The 18273-nt window shown below is 47.3% G+C and overlaps 1 protein-coding gene and 1 long non-coding RNA gene across 5 annotated transcripts in view; one reads left to right on the top strand and one right to left on the bottom strand.

Moving 5' to 3' along the window:
- Positions 1 to 14647, bottom strand: part of DENND11 (DENN domain containing 11) — a 53605-nt gene extending 38958 nt beyond the window's left edge. For 3 of the 4 annotated variants that reach the window (XM_082693855.1, XM_082693853.1, XM_082693854.1), the window contains exon 1: positions 14245 to 14647. In XM_082693855.1, the coding sequence (XP_082549981.1) occupies positions 14245 to 14512 (268 nt within the window). In that variant the 5' untranslated portion in view covers positions 14513 to 14647. Of the gene's footprint in view, positions 1 to 9786; positions 9920 to 14244 lie in introns of those variants that run through there. The other variant, XM_082693856.1, reaches the window with a different exon arrangement.
- On the top strand, positions 11456 to 17097 carry LOC309845645. The gene is made up of 3 exons (XR_014301397.1): positions 11456 to 11533; positions 12032 to 12099; positions 16783 to 17097. It is a non-coding gene; the product is annotated as an uncharacterized lncRNA (long non-coding RNA).
- Positions 17098 to 18273: the final 1176 nt, after the last annotated feature.

The raw sequence follows: 18273 nt of genomic DNA, 5'->3' as shown, positions 1-18273 counted from the left end.
TAACACTGTTACCCAGAACACTACGGAATATTTACTATTGTTTTCTCGCATATTCATAAATTTTCAAAATAGAATACTAAGCTACGTGTGAGATTTCACTTTTATTTTCTCCTAATAACCTTACAATTCACATACGGTACAGTACACTCACTCAAAGCCCACAATTCGAGGGAGAGTTGTGTAATCATCACATTTCAACTTTCTCCCATTTACGTATGAGGAAATGAGACATTAAGGAAACGTGCTTAGTCACCCCTAACCAGCTGAGCGGGCACCCTGAAGGGGCTGGCAGGAGTTAAGGGGCCTGGCCTGGCCCCCCTGCACGGGGCTAGACCAGCCCCCTGGTGGCGGACGGTGGTGTAGCAGGTAAACACACAGGGGCCAGGGGAGACTTGGCTTCCAGGCTTGGTTTTGCTCCAAGCTATTGACCCTTGGTAAAACCTCTTGGAGCCTTGGTTTCCTCATTGCAACAGGAGGGCAATTCAGGAAGCGAGGAGGCTGACTCACCTGTAAGATCGCTCCCAGCTACGTAATTCCCAACTTCAATGAAGGGAAAAAAATAAAAATAAATTCCCCAGCATCCAGTACAAGAGGGATACGAATTCCCTGAAGACAGAGGCTTCCCTCCTGCTCTGAGCACCTGGCACAGGTCTTGGTGCTCCTCATGGACCAGCCTTGGCCAGGTGCGAGAGAAAGTGTGAAACGAGCCCTCCAAAGGCAGAGAAGGGTGGGAAGAGGTGGGGGGGGCAGGGGCGGGGGCAGCAGAAGCAGCAGGCCTTGGGATGGTCTGTCTGCCCAGGAGTGGGCAGTGGGCTTGTGAGCGTAAACGGGGTGGCGGGGACCGTGGGATTTTTATTTCAGAACAAACTTTCGTAGGCATTAGAATTGCCATCAGGAATGCAGCCAACAGGCCTTACAGATCACTGCTCGGAGCATCAGAGACGCTGTGTGTCCCATCTCCCGACAGATGATCCAGTCTCCAAACACGGCAGACATCACAGAGGGTTACCCAATCCCATAGTCACAGCCTCGGAGCTTTCAAATAGTTTACTTTCAAGAGAGGAATCATGAATCTAACAGTGAGCTAAAACAAAAAGCCTGGAAAGGGGAATTAGTATTTTATAAAACAGGCTAGAATGATATTGTGTGTGTCCAGGTTAAAGACAAGAAAAAGCACAGTGCACTCTGAAAGAGGGGTGAACTTGGGGATAAAGGTATCCCCATCTTTCCCCTTACCATCCAGGTCTCCAGTCTCTGGAGTTCAGGGGCTCTTTGCCTGTGGAGTGCGTCAGGACCCCCCAGGGAACCTAAAAAGGGCTGGGGCTGACCCCAGAAATACCAGATCATGGTCCCTACCCTCGTGCCGTGGAGGTGAGTCTGCTGGTGAGCTCCTGCTTTGGCCTCTGTGTCCACGGCCTTAACCCTTCACGATGGCAGCACATGGCTGGCCTAGGAAGGGACAGCCTGGGACAGAGCTGTGATACCCCTCAGGTAGACTCTGTCTTCGTTTCTCACAGAACCTGCTTCTTCCCGGACCTGTTGCCTTCTCTCCCTACACTAACTTCATCTCTTTCCTCCAACTCGAGGAGGAAATGATCCATGACTGCTCAGCAACTTGTTAAAACTTTAATTTGACCTATAAGCTTTTTTACTGCAAGTACAGGAGCGCACACAAATCAAAACCAGCTCAGTGAATTTTCCCACAGGCACAGAGCTGTGGAACCAGCACCCAATCAAGCAGAAGAACATCACCTGTGCATCAGAAGCCCCTCTCCACAGGAACTATTATCTTGCCCTCTAACATGGTAAATTAGCTGGGCTGTCTTAAAATGTACATGGATACAATCACAGTTTGTATTCTTTTGTGTCTTCTTTTGCACAATACTTTTTTGCAAGATTCATTCATGTTGATACACAAAGCAATGGTCTGTTCATTTCTCCCTCCATTCTGGCATGTAACACAGTAGCTATTTAACTGCTGGTGCACATTGAGCTTATTTCCAATCCAAAGCCATTACAAAGAGACCACTATAAAAATTCCTAGGCTTGTCACCTGGTGAATACATGGGTGGTGGCTTTGTAAGGCGTCAGCCCGCCTGGGCTTAACCAGGTTGCTCAGAATTCCCTTCCTCGTATGTTTCCCGGGGACACAGGGGATGCAGAAGGGGAGCAGTAGGCATCTTGTATTCACGCAGACGGCCGGTACAGAAACATCGGGCACCTCACGTGCACTGTTACTCATCTGCAGGCCACCTCGATTGAGGGCAGGGTCAAGGTGCAGCCAAGCCTGTGAGTGCTGGACCCACCCTGCCCTGGGTCCTCTCTCACCTTCTCTGACTCCTAAGCCAGGTGCATGTTTGGTTCCATAATGAAGGTCATCGGCTTCATTGGGACACCCACATCATTAAAGTTGGAGGCCGACTGACCTGGGCCTCGGGAGTTCCAGCTTCTCTCCATCTTCCAAACCATACACACTCTTCTCTTCCCTAACTGCCTACCCAGTAGAGTTCAAGCTCCGTCATTAGGCAGAAAGACAGCAGCCTCACACAGACTGTCCACCCAGCTCCCACGACTAGGTAAGATCAAATTCTTGCAATAAATCCCTTCAGACATCTCCTAGAGGTTCTGTTTCTTTGATTAGACTTTGACTGACATAATACGCGCACATGTCTGTTGACAACACCCCTAGGAGTAGAACTACTGCAAAAATGTCTATATCACTGCAGACTAAGAAACCTTTAATCATCCCCGAAGCAGCATTTTTCCAAAGCTTATGCTAATAGGGCTTCTGTGAAAAATAAAACAAATTTTTAAAAAAGGGATTTCGGCCAAGTTATCTTAGGTTAAACAAGGATAGACAAATTTCTTTACTGCAGAACTTCTCAGAGGCTTTAATAGGTTACTTTGCATTGTGAATTTCTGAGACCTTAATGTTTCCATTTTTTCCCCCCAATAAACCTATTTTTAAGAAGCATCTTAAGGGACTAATTTTATAGAAGGGTTTTTTTTTTTTTTTTTTAAGAAAATATGCTAGTATTCAAGGAGGTGCAAGTTGGCCTCAGTACCTACTCTTCCTTTCTTACAGGGAATAGAATACCCTCTATTTAGCCAGGCACGTGGCCTTGCAAATGACAACTGTTTCTCAGTACCTTCTTGCATCTAGGTAAGGCTACATAGGTCGGTTGTAGCTAGTGGGATCTGGACAGAAGTGAGGGGTTTAGTAGCCAAGATACCTCACAGGGCACGTCCGGTCTGCTCCCCTTCCTCCATCCTGCGCCTGGGATGCAAACGTGGTGACAAGCCATCACGAGTCTAGGTCCCCGGATGAGCCCACGGATCAGAGCCAGCGTGCCGGCCCCAGGCCAGCTACCTCCTGTCGCATGACAGAGGAATCAGTTCCTGTCTTGATGAAGCTGCTGTTAATTTGGGTCCCCAGGATTCGCGGCCAATTCCACATGTTACTCAATACCACTGACCTGTAGAATAAAGCCCCCACCCCGCAGCCTGGTTCTCAGTGCCACTGTCCTTGCTCCACCGTGCCTGTCCAATCCTCACTGCACAGAAACTCAGAGACTCAGACAGAGGGAAGGACATCCTGGGAGAGACATTCTTAACTTCTAGATGGATACAAGTCCCTCAGGGGAAAGTTCCATCGGGGCAGCTAGTGGATCATGGAATGGGCACCAGCTCCGCAACATGGCTCTGGGCACAGTTCTCTCTGCCTCGCAGGTCCCCGGAGTGCAGACACACTCCTTGAATGAGAGGAAAGTAGATGAAGCTACTATGGTCCTTACCCTCATCTACAGAATCACTGTCTAAGATGTCTCTCCATGGGAGACAGGACTTCTTCAAGACAGGAACTTTGTTTATCTTCAGATCCTAACACAGCATACTGCTTAGCGCAGGACAGGATGGGTTTTAATAACAATAATAAAAGAAAGAAAAACAGCTTTATTGTGGACAAGCATATTTTTTTTTTTTTTAAAGCTCATTGATGAGCTTATGTTGATCACCTTCAGGGTAATGATACTGTGGTTATATAAGAAAATGTTCTTCTTCCTAGAGAGTTTATACTCAAGAGTTTAGGAGTAAAGTATTATGTCTGCATTTACTTCCAATGGCTGAGGAAAAAAAAAAGTTATCCCTGTATACAGTCTGTTCTGATATGATGCTTGTCGAATTAGAAATGGAGAACAATGGGCGCCTGGGTGGCTCAGTGGGTTAAAGCCTCTGCCTGGGATCAAGCCCCACATTGGGCTCTCCGCTCAGCAGGGAGCCTGCTTTCCTCCTCTCTCTCTGCCTACTTGTGATATCTCTGTCAAATAAATAAATAAAATTAAAAAAAAAAAAGAAGAAGAAATGGAGAACAATGCTGAATTAGAAGTGGATAACAATCTGACCATAGGAAACTTCCCATTTCCTTATGCTAAAGATCCAATGCAATTTCAACCAAAATCCTAACAAGTTATTTGTGGATATTAAAAAAAATTAATCCTAAAGTTTATATGGAAAGGCAAAGGCCCCAAATAGTCAACACAATACTGAAGAAAAAGTCAGAGGACTGACACTACCCAATTCTAAGACTTAGTATAAAAAACTATAGTAATCAAGATGGTAATTAGACAAGATAAACAGATCAAGGGAACAGAATACAGAGTCTGGAAATAGACTCATGCAAATACAGTCAGCTGATCTTTGCCAAAGAAGCAGAGGCAATACAATGAAGAAAGGATACTCTTTTAACAATGGATGTTCACAGGCAAACAAAAACAAAAACAACAACAACAAAAAACTAGACAGACACAGACCTTATAACTTTCACAAAAATTAATTGAGTACAAATAGTACACCTAATTGCAAAATAAAAAATTATAAAACTTCTGGAACGTAACACAAGAGATAATCTAAATGACCCTGTTTTTGTTTTTGTTTTAAAGATTTTATTTATTTATTTGACAGCCAGAGATCACAAGGAGGCAGAGAGGCAGGCAGAGAGAGAGGAGGAAGCAGGCTCTCTCCTGAGCAGGGAGCCCGATGTGGGGCTCGATCCCAGGACCTGAGATCATGACCTGAGCCAAAGGCAGAGGCCTCAACCCACAGAGCCACCCAGGTGCTCTGAGTTTTTAGATACAACACCAGGAGCACAATCCATGAAGAAAAAATTGATAAGCTGTACTTCATTAAAATTAAAAACTTCTGATCTGTGGAAGACACTATTAAGAGAATAAGAACAAGCCATATACTGAGAGGAAATATTTGTAAAATATTTTTACAAAATTTTAAAAATTATAAAAATTTTTACAAATATAAGATATTTGTAAAATATAAAATATTTATTAAAATATTTTACAAATATAAAATATTTGTAATATATTTATATATTTGTATTGTAATATAATATTTGTAATAAAATATTTTACAAATATATTTGTAAAATATATATTTGTGACAAATATATTAGTAAAATATTTTACAAATATTTTATATTTACAAATATTTAAAGCCTGATAAAGGCTTAAATCCAAAATAGCCAAAGATTTCCTAAAACATGGGGCAGCTGGGTGGCTCAGTGGGTTAAAGTTTCTGCCTTCGGCTCAGGTCATGATCCCAGGGTCCTAGGATTGAGCCCCACATCCGACTCTCTGCCTAGCAGGGAGACTGCTTCCCCATATCTCTCTCTGCCTGCCTCTTTGACTACTTGTGATCTCGGTCAAATAAATAAAATCTTAAAAAAAAAAAACTCCTAAAACACACTGAGACAATATAAACACCCAATTTAAAAAATGGACCAAAAAAATCTTTAACAACATGTGTGTATGTATATATACATACCCCTATATATACATATATATGCCTTCTGATCTCAGGGTCATGAGATTGGAACAGTGATCTCACCAAACAAGATATACAGATGGCAAATGAGTATAAGAAAAACAGGCTCGAAATTACAGGTCATCAGGGAGTTCCAAATCAAAACAAGATTCTACTACACACCTATTAGAATGGTCAAAATCCAAAACATGGAAAACACCAAATGCTAACAAGGACATAGAGCAATGGAAAATTCATTTGTTGCCGGCGGGAATGCAGAATGATACAACCACTTCGGAGGACAGTGTGGCAGTTTCTTACAAATCTAAGCATATTCTTACCATATTCTTGATCAAGCAAGCAACCACATTCCTTCAGTTATCAGATGAGTGAAAGCTTATATCCACATGGAAGCCAGCACGTGAATGGTTACCGCAGCTTTATTTATAACTGCCCCAAACTGGAAGCAACCAAGGTGTCCCTCAACAGGTGAGCGGATAAACAAACTGCGGGACATCCAGACAATAAAACACTATTCAGCAATGATGAGCGATCAAGCCACAAAGACATGAAGGCCACGCAAGTGCATATTGCTAAGTGAAAGCAGTCAGTCTGAAAAGGCTACTACTATGCAACGCCAGCTCTGCGACATTCTGGAGACAGTAAAAAGATCAAGGAAGAAGGAAGGAGGAACAGGTGGGGCTCTAAGGATTTTCAGGGCAGTGAAACTATTTCTCTATGATACTGTTACAGTGGATTCGTAACATTGAGCCTTTTTCAAACCCATAGAATGTACTACACAAAGAATAAATCCTAATGTAGACTACAGGCTTCAGTTAACAATGTATCAATACTGGTTCAGCAACTGTAACAAACATCCCACATGAATGCTAGATGTTAGTGACATAGGGAAACTAGATGGGAAGGTAGCATAGGAGCTCTCCCTACCTTCTTCTCAGTTTTCCTGTAAACCTGAAACTGGTCTAAAAAAAAACAACAAAAAACAAAAAAAAAAACATTAAATTCATTAACTAAAAAAATAAACTAAGGGATGAATTAACCTAGACTAATGACCCTAGGGTTGGTAATGATATTGTGGTTATATAGGGATATGGCCTTATTCTCAGGAGATTTATCCTAAAGTATTCAGAAATGACATGTTACAATGCCTGGAACGTACTGTCAAATAGATCAGCAGAAAAAGAAGCACCCCTATCTACACAGAGTTAGTTCTGCTAAAATGCTAGCTGAATTTGTTTCAAAGCATTTGATACATTAGGGGACAATCTCATCACAGAGGATTTCCTGTTTGCTGATCCATGATTTTGATCACAAGGGTCACAATGTGAATGCACCCAGCTGAAATAAGCCACACGGAAATACACAGAACTCAGCCCCCTCCACACCTCAAGCCCTCAGGCCTTATCAGAGCCCACCATGTTAGGATATGCACCTGTCATTTCTAGGGTCACGGCTGTCCATCAAACGGCACACAGCCCTGCTTCCACCGCACCATAAATCACAAGCTCGACCCTTCAGACATCTACCTTCATCAGCAAAGACAGGTCTTAAGGTCAAGTGCCATACTTGGAGTATCTATGTATTTCTTAACTAGTTACCAAATATAAAACTGTCCTACCATTTGTATTCGGTTCCCATTTTCTTTTAAACTTGTCACTGACAGCTTTTGAGTGTTATGCCCTGACCCCATCTTCTCCAGAGACCCTGTGACTTTTGCAGCATGTCTTTCCTACACAGTGATTTTTAGGAATGCACGTTTCACATCAGAGCTGAGCAGCGTAAGGATAAAGCAAATGTAGCAAAGCGTCCACAAATGGGGGCAGACCCTAGGTTTGCACTGCACTGCTCCTCCAACTTTTCTAAGGTTTAAAAAATTTGAACATACAAATTGGGGAACATAATGTAAATACTAGGGATGGGAAGAAACAGAAGGTAAGCAGAAAGGACTTTGCAAAAGCAAAATTTAATGGAGGCAACGTGTCATAATAGGGCAATAAAGAGGCACCTTGGCTAAAGGTCATGCTTAACAGAAATGTTACACTATTTGCAAAAGCTGGAAACCAGTTTACGCATACAACTTACAGAGGCTTAAAGGTGATTCTGCAAAACTAAAATCGTTGTATTTAATGCCAGAACCCACCCCCCAACCTCCCCAAATCCTAGCCACCCCAGACTCAGTCTTCCTACTGCAAGCACTCTCAATGTACTTTAGGGACCCTGCCAGGAAGCGGGGGACGGGAAGGAGTTGACAGAAAGGGCTCATCTGAGGGGCCAGCCATCGAAAAGAGAGGAGTCAACAATGCCAAGTGCCTTCCCCCCTTACTTCTCTCTCCTTCCTCCCTCCTCTTGGCCACCCGCGGACCCACCTCGAGGCCCTGCCTCACCTCCAGCCGCAGAGACAGCTCATAGGGAAGGGCCACGTGGGGCCAAGTGCATTATGTACATCCAGCCAGCCACTCAATAAATATTGGCAGAGGAGAGCTTGGCAGCAAGTGCCAGGGGCTGGGCTCATACAAAGGCAAATATGTCCCTGTTGAAAGGCACCAGGACTGCCCAGCTTATTGGGCAGGCAGCTCAGTCACCCCGGGGCAAGGAAGCTAGAGGGCAAGGCTGAGGCTGGCTGTGGATGGACAGATGGTTGGAACCTGCCAGTCCCGAGTGAGGAAGGTCAGCCCGCAGCTGTGTGCACACCAGGCCTCCCAGGGCGCATGCTCGAGGAGCTCCTGGCCTCGCTAAGACATACTCGCTCCTGTCCCCGACAAGGAGGACCGCCTCTGTCTTCTTTCCGCTTCCATGCAAGGGGCCTTTGGCAACCGGTGCTCCTCGGGGAGAGCAGACCTCTGCTGCTGCTGCTGCCTGCTAGAAAGTTCAGCTCAAAATATTTCAAGTAGAACAAGATCTTAGCCAAAATGATCTCACGCGACTTTCCTTCCTCCTCCTCCCTCCTGTTGGGTGGTTCCCAATCAAGCATTTCCTCTTGAACACAGGGGAAGGGAAGGGAAAAGAAAGACAAAAACAGAGAGGGAGACAAACCCTAAGAGACTCTTAACTCAGAATAAACTGAGGTCCCAGGCGGGGCGGGGGGTAGGGGGCTGGGGTCACTGGGTGACGGGCAGTAAGGGTGGCACACGATGTGATGAGCACTGGGTGTTATATGCATCTGATGAATCAATCACTGAACTCTACCTCCGAAACGAATAATACACTACATGTCAATTAAATTGAATTTAAATGGAAAAAAAAAAAAAGGATTTCCTCGTGAAGTCCTCACATTGGAAGCAGTGGCTGTGTCAGCTCACACTCCTGTCACGGCTCCTTCTGACCTCAGGAGCTCAGCTTTGCAGCCCTCTTTCCTCCTCAACATATACTTTGGGTTTTTTTGGTTTTGTTTTTGTTTTTTTTTAACCTGGTCCACCAGCTCCTGCTCATCAGCGTACAGACATTCGCTAATTCTGGTCAGGAAGTAAAAAGGAATCTTGTCTCCAGAAGAAAAGCAGGAATCCAGGGATACTTGTAGTCCCTACACCACATTCCCTTCCTTTCCTAGGGGGCCGCCAAATGCCAGAGAAGGAAGAAACCTCAAAAGACTCCAAACACCAGAAAAGGAAACAGCCTCTATCGACTTTCGGTCTTAAATGCTTTTAAATAGTTTTAAAACCACCTGGGATGAGAGTAAGCGCCAAGCAAAGAAGAGTCAGTATAAAGAAACCTAAGGCAGGAAGAAATCAATCCTGGTGATTTCAAGTCAGCCCTAGGCCAGTTCATGGCTAAATTCCAATGCATTAATTTCAGGTGGGAAAACCATGCCATTTCATGGGCCCTGTACCATGTTACCCTGACAGCGGTGTGTGGAGGGCGGGCAAGGTCCCGGAGACCCGGCTCACCGCTGGGCTCTGCCCTCTCTGCTCCATGACCTGAGATGACTGAACGGCTCAGTGCATCTGCTTTTCTCACCATGCCAGTGACGAGCAGTGTTGGAAGGATCAGAGGTCAGGTCGCTGAAGCCTCCAGCCCAGCTCCCGGCCACAGCGGGCACCCCATAACTGGTGGGCACGATGGCTCCCACTCCTGCTTTACTCTCTTATCGTTTAAGCAAAGAAACAGAATTCACAGCAGATGGCCACAAACGGACTTCTCCCTGAAAACCACAAGCAGGTGAATCACCATTAGCCAAGAAGATTCTGCCAATGTGGGATTAATGAAATGAACCACAACTGTATTCCACGGACATCTGAGGGAACTACTGAGAAATGATGTGGCGTGGTTACTTGTTCCAAGGACCTGGTTGGTTGGCAGAACAGGCCTTCTCTTTGCCCTTTGAGCTGGCTATTCTCAGGACTGCTCTTTGCATCTCAAAATTATGTTCCAAATCTTCCTTTCTCCTTCTACTTGGTCACCTCCCCAGCCACGGCTGGAGCCATTTACTGTCTGCACAAGTCAGGTGACCTGGGCAGTGCTCCAACCTTGTGTCTAGGACACCTACCTGGCTCGAATCTGCTGTGTCCCCTCGTCTCCGCTGTTGTAAAAGAAAATGCTTGCATTGTGTGGACTTCATGGAGAATGTATGGAGGTTAAAATTAGTGGGAGTATCTTAAACACACTCACTTGACATAAACAGGAATATTGAGATGAAATTAAACAGGTGTTGAGGTGTAATTTAGGCAGTGGCTAGCAGGTGAGGGAAGAACAGGTAGTAAATTCATCCTTCATCAGGAAGAACAAAGGGAAAAGAAGGATCTTAACCTCAGCTCCCGCTCAAGACTTCCCCAGAGTCCTCCTGGGAGCCCTCCCCAGCAGCCTAAGGCAAACACAGAATGCACAGGAATTCCCCCCAGCCTCCCCATGAAATAACAGTGTTGGGGGTGTGATGTAGCCTTTTAAAGCCGACCTCTTATCAAGAAACACTCCAATGAGTCACTGGTGTCAGACTCTGTGTCCAAAGACTTATCTGCCACAGGCCCACACACAAGTGGGCAGAAGTACGAAAATTTTACTAGAAACTCAAAGAACGAAATACAAATCAAAAATCTGGGCTTGAATCATGGGTTGAACACAATGAAAAAACAAGATTCTGGCTTCCAAACCTCTCCCACCTGGCTTGCATAGTTAGCATCTGGGCCTGGTGTCAATAGCATCTTTGTAGCCCAGATGGCCAGCACCGCCATCCTAAGGGCTCCCAGCTCCAAGGAGAGGCTGAATGAGGGAGGGAGGGAGAGGGGGAGAGAGCGATGTGTGCACCTCTACTCCACTCGAACCCAAAGTCCTTAGTCCTTATGTCATTTATAGATTGACCAGCATAATTGTCAAGCCATGAATCCACAGAAAATCACATTCTTTATGCCTCTATCTTATTCTCTGATTCTTCCTTACAGATGCCCAGCCGAAAATCTGTATTCAGAAGTACAAAAGAACTACTGTCTCACTGCCATAGTCTGCAAATCACTCGGTGTATTCCTGCCAGAAGTGTGCGCGCCCGTGTGCACACCCACCCACACCCTAACAAGGCCGCACTCCTCCCTCACACCCTCTTCCAACCACTCCCGCAGCACAGGCCACGCCCACCCCACAGGTGCACCACAGCTGTGCATTCTCTCCTCCTGTACCTTCTCTCTCGCCCTCTTGCGTGCACAGGTGCCAACAGGGACATACGCCAGGTGGGAAGCTGAATGAAATCGCCACGGGCCGGGCAGTAAATGACTGGGTAGGTCTGGGGAGAAGGGAGGAGCTTCTAGGGAAGGGAACAGGACACAGGTGGAAGAAACATGGGGTGGGGGGAGTGGAGAGGTACGCAGGAAAGAGAAAGTCTAGACAATTTCTCCCACATGAGAAATTGTGATGTGTTCTGGACACATCTGTGATGTGTTCTGGATTTTTGTAAAGAAGCCAGTATTCACTTTATTATTTTTGGTATAACAGGCTAAGGAAGGACAAAAGTCTCAGTGGGCCCAGGTTACTAGCACTATGCCCTAACCCACTGAGCCACCGGACAAAGAACACCGAACTAAAACCAGGAGACATAGCCTGGTCCTGTGACCGTCCCCAGCTCACGGGGCAACAGAGGACGGGCATCTCAGCTCTCTAGACCATGACTTCCTCACCCACCACACAAGGGACAGTGCAGCTCTGAGTCCTGGTGGACCCCCGGGGGATCCAGAAACTTCCACTGTGGGAGATGTACCCTGTCATTTTCACTTTACAGAGGACTATCAGAGTACTCTTACCGGACGTCAAGTGCCATCCTGGACTGCGAAAGATGACAAAAGAGAGGTACGTTAAATGGCAGGGAATAACAATGCTTTCCGAAAAAACCAAAAAACCACCAACCAAAGGGAAACACTCATTCTCTTCCCTGACCTCTCCCACGGCTCCTTCCCTTCCTCTCCACTCCCCGGACACGGTAATGATAAAAAGTTGGGGGACAGAGGGTCAGGCAATGCAGTACACCAGAAAGAACACTGGACTTAGAGTCGAGGGTGGACTGGCTAGTTAATAGCTCCAAATGACTTCCGCATCCTTGGTCTGCTTGCTCCTGGATGCCCTGGGCATCAACGATGCTCACAGTTACATGAAACGCCACTGAGAGTAAAGGCCTGCGCTGTGTCCAAGTATCAGTTACAATCTCTTTCCACACTAACCTTAATCTGAAAACCATGCCATAGACTCACCCTTGTATGTACCTACATCACACCATCACACTTACAAATATTCCATATACCCAAACCTGGCCAAACCACGGTCACAGCTGGGACCGACAAAGCAGCGGAAGGGTCCCAGCTCTGCTGTGCTCCTCGATGTCATCAACTCCATCTGTGGTTAGTGTAGGATTTTTGTTCTCCTTCCCCCTCCCTACACTCTGCTGCCGGAGCTACCACTGCTGAATCAGACCCTTCGGTGTTCCCTTGCAGTTTCTTCTAGTGATCCTTCCTCGTTTCCCAGAATGAGTCTCACGCCTGCATCTATTCACCTGTAGGTGATGGGGTAGGGCTTGGGGAATATTATTAGTTAATACAAAGTATCTGTTTTTGTCTAGCAAGAAGGATCAGTTTGGTCAAAAGAGTACCTTTTCAAATTAATGGTATCTGGGAGTCCTAATCATACCAGTCGACCAGGAGGTGTTTAAGAAAAAAAAAAGGAAGAAAATACCAGTATGTACTACAGGTAGAAGAGGTCAGTACTATCTCATGGAACTTCAGTCCGTCAAGCGTGTATGAGTGCACTGTGATGTGAAATTAACTTCCAACAGTGAGTCACCGTCAAAGAAGTGTCAAAGCCCCAGGGCTAAGGAACAAAAACCAGTCAGAAAGGCCTACTCCCGGCACCTGCTGGCCCTCTTTCTTTCTGAGTCTTGCTGGTTTAGAATCCCTGGCCCTAGTTAGGTGACGCAGCCAGGTAACTGTGTCTTCCGGCACCTGAAGATCCCAACACTTTCTTTCCCCACGGCGGCCCACACGGGGCTTCAGAGGCCATCCCTCGAGCACCAGGAGGAAGCAGACCTTGTCTTCTCACTAACAGGCACTCTGCATTCCAGGACTCCGATGGGGAGTTAGGGTCAGAAAAATGCCTGGGTTTCCTAAAACCCCATAACAAGGACTACCAGCCCTGCTTCCTTCAGTGCTGAGAGCAGGTGCGCTGGGGCTTCACGCCGCTCACCGCCGCCTGAGAATTTCCGAGGAAGCGTATTCACTCACTTTTGACCCCCCATGAAGTCTCTTACCGTCCACTTGGACACTCTGTGGGTGGCTAAGTCCAAGATTATTTTAGATAACCCTTTAATTCTCCAAATCAACCAGGAAGAGTCTACTTGAGGAGGCTTCTCCTTTAATCCGTCTCCAGCTTAATCCCTCAGTCCCAACCCTTAATGCTCCCCGCACGGATTCCTCAAAATGTGTTGTCAGAGCGAGTGAACTTGGCTGCCTGGAAAGTTACCATGCGGGGAGCGATGGGGAGCGAGGGCGGGGCAGCAGAGAACCTGGGAGCTCGGTACAACCCGTTACAGGAGTTCACCTGGGGGGCGTTTCTGCTCTTGATGGGAGAAAAAAAAACCTTTCCGCAAAGCAACAAAACAAAAGCCAGCGCGCCCGTGGCCGCACACAGGATCGGCCAGCATTGGAGAAGTGCAAACAAGGCTGCGGGGAGGGGGCGCGGACCGCGGCTCTGCCGGGAGGCCGCGGGACGGGAGCAGAGGGGTCCGGAGGGCGCAGGGAACAAAGCCCCGCGTCCCGCGCCCAGACCTCGCGGGGGCACTCTGCTCGCTCGGACCGAGCCCGCCGGCGGGGTGTGTGTGGGGGGGTGCAGGTGTGTGGGTGCGGGTGCGCGCGCAGCGAGCCCCTCCCCCCGCCGCCCCCAAAGCCCCGGGGGTGGACGACCGTCTCCCGCCCCCCGCCCCCCGCCCCCCTCCGGAGCGGCTCTCACCCGAGCGGGGATCGAAGGTGACCACGAACACGGCCACCACCTGGTCCTCCTCCACGTCGCCGAGCTCCAGGCGCCCGGGCTGCAGCAGCACCTCGGAGGCGCCCAGCTCCTCGGGCTCCCGCCTCCTGGGCGGCTCCGCGGCGGGCCGGCCGCCCCCGCCGCTGCCCCATCTCCGGCCTCCAGCCTGCAGCTCCGGGGCCTGCGGCGGGGACACGGCGGGGCCCTCGGCCCAGCGCAGCAGCGGCGCCGCGTCTCCCCGCTCCACCATGGCGAAGCGAGGAGGAGCCGCGGGCGGCGAGGGGCGGGCGCAGGGGCGGGCTGCGGGAACTCCCCTCGCCGGGCCGGGCCGGGCCGCCGCACCGCCCGAGGCCGCACCTGCCCCGCGCCGCCCCGCGCCGCCCCGCCCCGCCCGCGCGAGTCCCGCGTCCGCCCCACCCGCTTCGCCGAACTGCGTGCGGAGTTTGGCTTCACGGCTGCATGTGTGTGCCCGCGTACAGGAAATGTCCCGTGGCACGGACGCGCGTCCACCTGGCTCCGTCCACCTGCGCTGGGCTGACGTGCCTTCTCACCTAGGATCCCGTCGGATAACTGTACCACCGTGCGTGTCTACACGCCATCATTATTTTTGTCATTACCCTGGTCATATGGACCGTGACAAAAATGTGTTACATAATCCTGGAAGTGCGGCTAAAGCTAGCGCTGGGCTGGGAAGTGAAGCAGAAGAGGCAGCCCCGGCCGTTCTGATGGTATTTGGACTTGGGCCTGGCTTCCCGGAGCTGTGGGCTTTGGTATTTGGCCGGAAGTAGTTGTGTCTCTAACCCACTCTGCTGTGCCCTTGACCGAGCTGGATAGTGCCCAGCCCTGGCCTTCACCGGACCCTGCCCCGGGCTCATCCGTTTGGGTGACCAGGTCTCCAGAGAGAGTGGTGGATGGTCACTTACCTGGCCTTGGGGTTGGGAGCGGGAGGTGGAGGTAAAAAGATAAACGATGAAAGCAGTCCCCTTTCTTAAAGCTAAATGTTGCATAAATAGATTATTGTTATGTCATAGATTTTGACCTGGAAGCGGCAGCCCTGGGCAGTCACTGACCATCTCCTTGGGCAGAGGGGTGCAATTGTATCATCATTGTATCTCTGGCACATAGGATGGGGAGTCTTCATCAACACCCCCCAGGGGACAGCCCCTGCATAAATCCCCTGGGCCCTTCTGAGAGCAAGCCAACTGCTGGGCCTTCCTGAACCTTGGATGAATCTGGTGTCCAAACAAGTCTCCCTCCTCGCTTCATGCTTTCTTATTCTAATACCTATTCCTATTATTCCCACCTCCTCTGATTACTTAGTGCTGATACATTCAAAGGGTGAGGCATTCGAAATAGTATTTCTCAATATAAAAGTGGGGTTTCCTAGAAAATCCATAGTCAATTTCCAAAACCATCACTTTCGGTTCTGACTTGTCTTTCTCCCCGAAGGAACTTCTTTTTCCTGATCTTTTGTATGAACTCCATCCTGAACCCCCTTGTTTCATGCCTTCAAGCTGTGTATGTACCAAGAAATAAACTCATAGTCTCTATACTATATTCATCCTATATATATATATGTCCTATATATAATTTGCTATGTAAACAGAAGCCTCAGACATCCCAGCCTTAAACCTAGAGCCTTTCCCAGTCTTCATTTATATGTGTGTATAATATAGCTCAACTGCCCACTGTGTCTACCATCAAGATTCCTAAGGCCTTGCATAACAGGTGCACAACAGACATTTGTCAACTAAGCAGGTGAAGAGAAGTAGAGACTCACCGCTCTGTGCCACTGGCTCCTCCTGCCAGGCCTAACCCAGTATCTTGCACTTAACAGGTGCTCGAAAATGTTAATGAGGCTGAAGACAGGCCTTTCCACACACATTCACAGTCTGAAAGAGGCTCTATACAGGACCACCAGATTTATCTTCTTGGGATATGCTGAATTTCAAAAATGATAGGAAAGAAACTAATTAAAATTAGAAACTAATTAAAATTTGTCCACTCTTTGGTGGACAAAGAGTGTGGAAGGCGAGAGGAAGTGCAGGGCAGTCACAGAGACCCTAGGATGGTGTTCTATTTTAGAACGAGTTCCCCTAGAACCCCATATATTTAAAGTTTGAAATAAAATAATTCTATGTTCCCAAATAGTGAATATATCTGCATTCTACAAAATACATTATATAAAACATACCTAGGGGCCCCTGGGTGGCTCAGTTAAAGACCTGCCTTTGGCTTAGGTCAGGATCCCAGGGTCCTGGGATTGAGCCCTGCATTATGCTCCCTGCTCAGTGGGAAGTCTGCTTCTCCCTCTGCCTCTGCCCTCCCCCCACTCCCTCCCCCGCAGCCACTCCCTCTCTCAAATAAATGAAATCTTTAAAAAACATATCTACATGATGTAAATATATAATACATAAAAATGTGTATAAAATACATTATTTACAAGTAATTTTGATCTATAAGCTCACCGCTGAGTTGGCCATTGTTAGGATTTGGCTTATTCTATTTCACCAATTCTAGGGTGAAGCTTTTCACTTGCTAACATCGCTATGGTGACGCAGAAGTGCTGCCAGCCCCACGGAGGAGGTCGAGTTCTCACGGAGGAGATCTGGGTTTGCTCTTATCAGCCATCAGAAGGCACCACCAACCCAAGACGACTTTGAGTTAAATTCTCTGCTTGAGAGACGCCTGGGTGGCTCACTTCGTTAAGTGGCTGCCTTCGACTCAGGTCATGATCCCGGCATCCTGGGATTGAGTCCCACATCGGTCTCCTTGTTCCGTAGGGAGCCTGTTTCTCCCTCTGCCACTCTGTCTGCCTGTGCGCTCGCTCTCTCTCTCTCTCTCTCTCTCTCTGAGACAAATAAATAAATAAAATCTTTAAAAAAAAATTCTCTGCTTGAGGTTCTTTGGACCACGCTGGTAGCGGGAATTCAAAATGCAAGCTAGCACAAACACTGGTGTGCAGTTCACATTCTTGGGCGAGATGTTTTCCTTCCCTCCAGCCAACGACAAAGTGGAGATGAGCACGTTTCTGTCCTGCCCTCTCCGCGTGGGAGGTTTTTTTGCCACAGTCGCATCGGGGCTACCTTGCTAGACCCGGCAGCTGGGACATTCTAAAATTCTTAGTGGCATGTAAAAAATAAGGAGATCTCTTAAAATAAAAGATGCGATTAAAAGTATTCTCCGTTTATGTTGAAATCATACTGTGTATCAGTTTTGTGTTCTTTTTTTTTCCGTAACATCAGACTATGAACATTTCCCCATCCTATTAGGAACTTCTTATGTGCCTCATTTTAATGGTTCCCATTGTGTGTTTGAAAATTTACTTAACCATTCTCTCCTTGTTCAATGATCAAGCCCTTCCTCTTTTTGTTATGTTTAAAGTGTTGGCCAAATTTCACTCTGAACTAACATTGCCTGTTATATGCCAGGCCCTGCACGTAGTACTGGGGCAGCTATGAAGAAAGCCGACATCTCTCCTCATCAGGCTTAGAGCCTAGCAGGGAAGGCAGCGATCAGGCAAGGAATGAAATCTAGAAGGAGGGGTGTCAGACAGGGCAGCTGTAATCAGTTATTCGGGATGTTGGTTTATGACAGAGTGCCAGATGGGGCAATGCTGGGTTGAAATATATTCTTATTTTTAAGGTTTTCGATCATCTTGCCAAATTGTTGATTCACTGTAGGTCATCATCAATTTCTTTTCATTCTTGTCCCAGTTAGATATTGCCATTTAAAGTTTTTTCTTGCCAATTTATTGGATGAACATGGCGTTTTGTTTTTAGATTAATGTTTTATGACTGAATCTAATCATGGTTTCAAAATCTGTGTTGGTGATTTGTGGTCGCTCTTTCTGCTTGTGATGCCTCCTGTTTGTTTATCTGCACTTCGCACTCTTGCTATCAATTTACATGAATTCTTTATACAGTAAGAATATTATACATTTGTCTGGCATAATTTTTGTTAATCTCATTTCCGATTTATTATATGGTTTCAATGCTGCTTAATTGTTTT

Source organism: Mustela nivalis (assembly GCF_964662115.1).
Source record: "Mustela nivalis genome assembly, chromosome: 12".
Classification (NCBI taxonomy): domain Eukaryota; kingdom Metazoa; phylum Chordata; class Mammalia; order Carnivora; family Mustelidae; genus Mustela; species Mustela nivalis.
Note: the sequence above shows the minus strand (reverse complement) of the source record. Positions and strands in the feature narration are given on the sequence as shown.